General features: G+C 47.4%; 1 protein-coding gene across 1 annotated transcript; it reads left to right on the top strand.

Annotated features, from left to right (window-relative positions):
* The first annotated feature begins 3,336 nt into the window (after positions 1 to 3,336).
* On the top strand, positions 3,337 to 5,661 carry NKX2-2 (NK2 homeobox 2). Its single transcript, XM_053313541.1, has 2 exons — positions 3,337 to 3,800; positions 5,053 to 5,661. Exons 1-2 carry the CDS (start codon positions 3,473 to 3,475, stop codon positions 5,610 to 5,612), a joined length of 888 nt encoding a protein of 295 aa, XP_053169516.1. The 5' UTR covers positions 3,337 to 3,472; the 3' UTR covers positions 5,613 to 5,661.
* The last annotated feature ends 1,214 nt before the right edge of the window (positions 5,662 to 6,875 follow it).

Genomic DNA, 6,875 nt, shown 5'->3' with positions numbered 1-6,875 from the left:
TGGCCCATTGTCACTCCCGTTCGAAGGGCGGCTGATTAATGTTCTGTAGGAGCCCTGATTTTCCCTTAGGAAAATATTTGCTTATCAGGTGGCCGGAGCGAGCGAATCTGCCCAAGCCCATCACATGCGGAGCGTGTGCTCCGGAGTGCAACTCCACCAGGAGGTCCTGAGGGATACAACTCAACAAGTGAGATTTGTCTCCCGGTGTCTTTATTTTCAAGAAAATCTTTCTTTCCGCTGCTCTCAAGCGTTCAGGTTGGCAGTTCCACCCACCCTCCCCACGATACAACGTTTCCCCAGGCCACAGGAAAAGGCCTTATGAGACTGCCACACACTTCCTGCCGCTTTACCCTGTCTACCCTATTCACAGTCCCCAGCCCTAAGCTTTAAAGAGAAGGATACCCAAACGAGGGGGAGGTTTGTTTGGGTGGTTTGTGGCTGCTGTTTGTCTCTGCTATTTGGCGTTTCCTAAGTCTTGTTCTTTACTCCGCGGCTCCCGTCGCCTTAGCCTGAATCCAGAGGCAAGGGAGGGGTGGTGTTTCCTCCCAAATTGTATTGCAGCGCAAAAGAACAATGCACGCTTTCTGTACCTCACTACTTTCTAACTAGAATTGGCTGCTGGTCGTTCTCCCAGCCTTCCAACCGTGTAGGGATTCCCTCAGAACCTCTGGATTGTCTTGCTGCCTTATGATTGGAAGGCATTGTCTCATGTTAACTTATCTGTTCTAGAAACTGGGTTTTCTCCTCAACCAACCTCACTTTCCAGATATTTATCATTTAAATCATTCTCTCATGACTGTAAAATTCCGACTTAATTCCGCTTTTTCTCTCTTGGTTCTCAGTAAGTGTGATGAAAAACACTACATGTCAGTTTAAAATCTGGCCCTGCAGTCAAGCGTGTTTTGTTTTGTTTTTTTGCTCTCCCCAAAATTGTGAAGAGATATAGATATAGATATAGATATAGATATAGATATAGATATAGATATAGTGAAAAGAGGATGCGAGCAAGGGAGCATCCACATGAAGGGGTTTTCCTTAATATTGTGGCAAGATTCCGAAATGAATGAAGAGATAGTCCATTGAAAGGCGTTGAATGCCATGACAACTAGGAACAACCTCAGATTTATTCCAAACAGTTAGAACACATTGAAAGAGGGCGTCAATCATGTATTATTTCACCAGTGAAATAAATGCAAAACCTGGTCTAGGACAAAGGCTTCCAACAGAAGCCGGACATTTGTCTACATTTCGCCCATTGTCCGCAGCTTAGCAATCGGTTTGTATTTGTGTTTGCCCCGGTCCGACCACCCAGGATGCGCTCAGGGACTTGCTTTAAAAAAAAAAAAATCCGAAGCATTGTCATCCACATCACATACTAGATGGGAGGCATAGGGAGGCGGGCGTGGGGGGGGGGGGAGAGACACAGCGAAATAAACTGATCAACAATCATTAATTGCTTTGCTGCATCTTCTCAGATCCCCCTCCCATTCCACCACCCTCACGCTTCAATCCCACCCACCCCAACCCCATTGTCCATCCCGGCCAGTGGCTGAGAAAGTCAGACAACTACAGCACCATCGGCTCCGAAAGTGTTAGGGGGCTTTGGGGAGGGGGAGTTTGAGGGAGGCAATTCCATTTGACTCCCCCTGGGAGGGGGCGGCTTTGAAGACCCCAGCAGGATTCCTTCTATCGAGTTCTGTCTTGCCCTAAATATTGCAGTCAGCATCAGAACCACCTCCACCACCACCCTCTCTCACACACGCACACCCCGCAACCCCACCCAGATTCCCTGGGAGATAAACAATGCTGCTGTATGCCGCCTCCAGCCAGAGGAGCAAGAAGGGACCGCCAGAGAGTTCAGTCTTTAAAAAAAGAGCAGGGAATCCAGCAGAGCCCGAAGGAAAGAAACGCTAGGAACCACGAACCCCTGGGGACCAAACCAAATCCAGGAGAGGGAGGGAGCGAGCAAGGGGGAAGGGACCAGAGCCAGCAAGAAAAAAGTTTGGTTCAAGTGAAGATCTAAAATGCTGGGAATTCTCCCTTCCCCTAGGTTTATTGTCCTTTCGGTCTCGCTCAGTAGAGACGCGATTTAACACTGTCTGAATGAGCCGAAGCACGCGTACATCTACTACTTGCGGGGCTGATTTAAAAGAGTTTTCAGTTTTAATTCAGATATTTAAAAGGGGATGCCTTTGAAACTGTATGATGAGTGAGTGAGTTCCTCAAATTCTCAATTTAAAACAGAATTTTAACTATCGGCCGCCTCTACCTACTACAGCTGTATGCTCTATTAAACGTACAAGTAATCCCTCTGGAAAGCGGAAGATTGAAATAAATTAGTCGTGTGCAAATAAAAAACTCACCAAAAATCGTTCGACTCTATCTAGGAGCTGAATGATCCCTTTTATTGCCAGTTTAGCTGATTTCGGAGCAAACTGGAATCAATTACTTGCTGTTTAATTTCTAGCACTCATCCTTAAGCCTCAACAAAAATATTGACCTAGGAGGTTTACATAAGTTGGGCTCTTGCCATCTGAGCAACGTCTTGTTTAGGTAACCACCAATAATTTGAATATATCTCCTTTTTCTCATCTTTTCGCCTCTTCCTTTTCTTCTAAAGAAGACGAATTTAACTGGAGCCGCCGCAAAATAGTCAGTTTTCCACCTTGCTTGCAAAAGGGTGGGGGTGGGGTGGGGTGGGGGAGCGCAGCTTTACGTCAGTAGCGAGAATGGAAAATGAACGCGGGGCTGGGATGGTGGTGATGGTGGGATTTTTTTTTTCTTCCAGAGGCAATTTGTTAAAACGTACTTTCAAGTATGTGGAATATCTGGTTACTTGGAGCTTCTTTGTATGTAAATACTGTGTAGAAAAGGCCCTCCCCATCTTTGTAATTAATTGACACGTTATACCACTCATCATGTGCTACAGCACCAATGGTGGAGTCTCGCATCCCCCCCCCCCCAACCCGGCAATTTCACATCTGCAAACACTGTCTTCATCCACTTGACTCCTAAGACCCGCCCACACGTGGCCAACCTTTTGCGTTTTTAATGTATTTCTCCCCCCTCTTCCCCCCCCCCTCTCTCGGCAGGTTCATGTGCGGAGACCAACCTTATATGGACTGCTCGTCTCAGCAATGGCTTGTTTTTTTCAAGGAGACACCGTCAGCGCGCTGTGCTTAAAGCAGACCCTCAAGTAAACGCACGTTGGCATTTTTCCTGGAGTTACAAAGTCTTGCGGAAGCCCCACTCTCCCCCCTTGTGCTCCGCGGCTCTCTGCTTCTCAGCACCCCAAGCCTGAAACAACAGATATTATATGCACACAGACCGCTGCTGATTTTTTGTTTCCCCCACTGCAGCCGCCGCCGCCGCCACCACCACCCCTCCAGTCTCTCTCCCTTCTTTTATTTCACTCCCCCAATCCCCCCTTCCTTCCCTCCCCCCCCATCCCACCCCCGCCGCTTCCCGGTGTATGTTTGGCGAATCAAGAGGATTGACAAACTGGTCCTTCAAAGTTTCCTGCATAAAATTTGGCCAGAATATGTCTCTGACCAACACAAAGACCGGCTTTTCTGTAAAGGACATCTTGGACTTGCCTGACACCAATGACGAAGACGGATCCATCGTGGAAGGGGGGGACGAAGAGACGGAGGGGTCGGAGCCCCCCAAAAAGCCCGGAGTTTTGGGGACAACCTCATTGGACGCTGTACAGACACTGCCTTTGAAGAACCCTTTTTATGATAATACTGATAATCCCTACACGCGTTGGCTCGCCACCACCGAGAGCATCCAGTATTCCTGTAAGTAGCCAAACTTACACTGGGGCTCCCTTTTATTGCGCGCTTGAGACACCCGCAGAAGTCCGGATGGCCCCGGATTGCTTCCGCTCCTCTCCCCCCACCCCCGAAGTTGCTCCTTTTTTTGTTGTTTTAAAAACAGTCCTTCTGGGAATGACAACCTGCATCGGTAGATTATTTAGTTATCTTGAGCTGCAATCCTTTGCTTTCTTTGAGAGCAAGAGAATAAAAACCCACCCTGAAAACATTTTAGAATGTAACATCCAATATCCCCCCCCCCCACCGCCAACCTTTTCCCTCTCCCCTCCTTTCACTCTTGTTACCCTGCTCACCAACAGAGGCTGCTTTGTGGGGAAATTTTGGATGGCCTTGCTTAGACGTTTGTAAATCGTCCCATTGGCTGTGCTGGATCAAAGAATGGCTTGTTGAATTGGCCTTTAAAATCAATCCACGTAGCCCAGAAAGAAGAAATCCGTTCTGGGTTTTTTGTTTTGTTTTGTTTAGGGAAGTGTCCAAAACTCAGACTCTGTTTTGTGCAATCCATCGGCAATCCATCGGCAAAATCCATCGGGAAGTTCTCCTGCGCAAGCCGCTATTGAAATGAATGGAAGCGCAAGGAAACTGTGGATTGCGCCCAATATTACTATAGTAAAAATTATCTTTTTCCGGTCAGATCTAAGATACTTATCTCTGACTTTTCTATATACTGTTTCCCCAAACACTTAGCATAAATGGCACAAATATGCACACATTCCGCTCTATTTTGCTTTACATACCTTTCTATATATAACTGTAGGCGTATGTTGCATGTATATGACAGAGAGAAATAAAATGCATCATTATCTATCCCTCATATGATGGAGTGCGGAGAGGTGGGTTTGTGAATGCGGATTTATCCTCTGTCGATGAGGAATACACACATAGTCCAGATGCATATGTACAGCATCCAGTAGCCACACAGACCTCTCTTCCCGTTTCAGTTTGTTGGCTTTTGCCTGGTCCCAGTGATCCTCTATTTCCTCTCGGTTAAAACGAGGTGGATTTCTTCTGGAAGAACTCCTGCGCGTCGGCAGGGGGACGGCGAAGGGCCCCATCACTTTTCTTTCTGCGGGTTGGGGAAGCAGGCAGCGGGTGGAGAAGGAGCCCAGCCCGGCGGGACACAATGATGTGAGCGAGTGTGCGAGGGGGTCTGTATCGCACTCTCCCGCCCACCCACCTTTCTTCTGATGTGCTTCCTTTGTGGCTTTCCCCTCAGTGCACGGTTTGGCATCCAGCAACTCCCAACAGGACTCCGCGTCCAAATCTCCAGAGCCTTCGGCTGACGAGTCTCCGGACAACGACAAGGAAACTTCTAGCAACAGCGACTCGGGGAAGAAGCGGAAAAGGCGGGTGCTTTTCTCCAAGGCGCAGACTTACGAGCTGGAGAGGCGCTTCAGGCAGCAACGGTACCTCTCGGCCCCAGAGAGGGAGCACCTGGCTAGCTTGATCCGCCTTACTCCGACCCAGGTGAAGATCTGGTTCCAGAACCACCGCTACAAAATGAAGCGGGCCCGAGCCGAGAAAGGTATGGAAGTGACTCCTCTCCCCTCCCCACGCCGGGTAGCCGTGCCTGTCTTAGTCAGGGACGGCAAGCCGTGCCACACGCTCAAGGCACAGGACTTGGCTGCCGCCACCTTCCAGGCGGGGATCCCCTTCTCAGCCTACAGCGCCCAGTCTCTCCAGCACATGCAATATAATGCCCAGTACAGCTCGGCCAGCAATCCCCAGTACCCCTCAGCGCACCACTTGGTACAAGCCCAGCAATGGACTTGGTGAACGTTCTAGAGCCACAGAGACTCGGAGGAGGATTCCAAATCAACCCTACTCGGGAAGGGGGTGGGTGGGACAAGATTAAGATTCTGATTCTGGGGTGGGGAGGGGGTTTCTCTCCTGGTTTTCCTTCTTTGGGGAGGGGGGCAGTTTTCATTCTTTTGGGGTGTTTTGTGCGCCATGTTTACAAGAAAAAAAATGAGCCATTGCCAGTGGTCCTGTCTACCTACAACTAAAAGTTTTAAAAATAATAAAAAAAGGATTAAAACTTACGTTCTTGTGGTTTTTGTGCAGTATGTTTGTGTGCCGTAGAAGCTGTCAGTGGTATAAAAAAACCCAGGAGATAAAATTATATACGCCATGTATACAATTATATTTAATTTAATTTTTTTGGTCAACATATGTGATGATCGTTAGTATAAATTCAGGTTGGACTTTATTCTTGGTTTGTTTCTGATTGCATAGAAAAGTTTCCACAGAAAAGCTATGGAAGCAAATACAGTGAGTGTGTATAAGTGTGTGTGTGTGTATTCAGTGTGTAAGCAGTATCTATCTATCATCTATCTATCTATCTATCTATAGAGAGTATACCTAAGTTTCTGCGTCAGCTCTGTAGAAATGTAAATTCAGGCGAAAGCTAATTGCTAAGAATTGAGGAAATGTGGAATTTTTATTAGAATTTTTATTTTAAAAACCCACAGTAGCAGAACGTTTATGTTGTTATTAAGCTAGCGTCTGTTTCTTTTTAAGTTGTAGCGATACATCACTTTGTGTTGGTATAGACTGGAACAAGTTTTGAGCCGGGGGAACCTGCTTGTGAACAGAGGAAAGGTATACAAGAAGTCGCTCTGGTCTGGATCGTTTGGGTGATTGTGCGTTCAAATGATGTTCAACTGAACTTAGCGCAGGGCCTGCACTTGGTAGCCGAAGGTTTATGACGAGGCCGGTGTCTTAGAACTCTTGAGCAATACTATAAGGAGAGGAGCGGTGCTTCTTCCCCTGAATATATGCCTTTCCTCTCTACCTTCTGCCCACTCAAGTTTATCTACTTGAGATACTAATAAGGAGATAAAGTGACGGGTGGAAATGAAAAATCAGCCTCCCGCCCCACCCTCATTTAAATGTAAGAGTGCTCCTTCAAGCTAAGAAGCTTTTGATTCCGATAGCGATTCAATGGCTTTTACTTTCTTAGCCGGTTGAGGTGGATGTGCATGTTAAAGAGTGGAAGAACCGCGTGGTGAGCTTCTAGGACCTCTTGCTGTATTTCTT

Source organism: Hemicordylus capensis, chromosome 4 (assembly GCF_027244095.1).
Source record: "Hemicordylus capensis ecotype Gifberg chromosome 4, rHemCap1.1.pri, whole genome shotgun sequence".
NCBI classification, from domain to species: domain Eukaryota; kingdom Metazoa; phylum Chordata; class Lepidosauria; order Squamata; family Cordylidae; genus Hemicordylus; species Hemicordylus capensis.
Note: the sequence above shows the minus strand (reverse complement) of the source record. Positions and strands in the feature narration are given on the sequence as shown.

What these genes read in the sequence shown, in the direction of transcription:
- NKX2-2 (XM_053313541.1), top strand. Translation starts at nt 3,473, where the DNA reads ATGTTTGGCGAATCAAGAGGATTGACAAACTGGTCCTTCAAAGTTTCC. An exon ending in CGAGAGCATCCAGTATTCCT is followed by an intron (nt 3,801 to 5,052) that starts GTAAGTAGCCAA and finishes CTTTCCCCTCAG; the next exon opens with TGCACGGTTTGGCATCCAGC.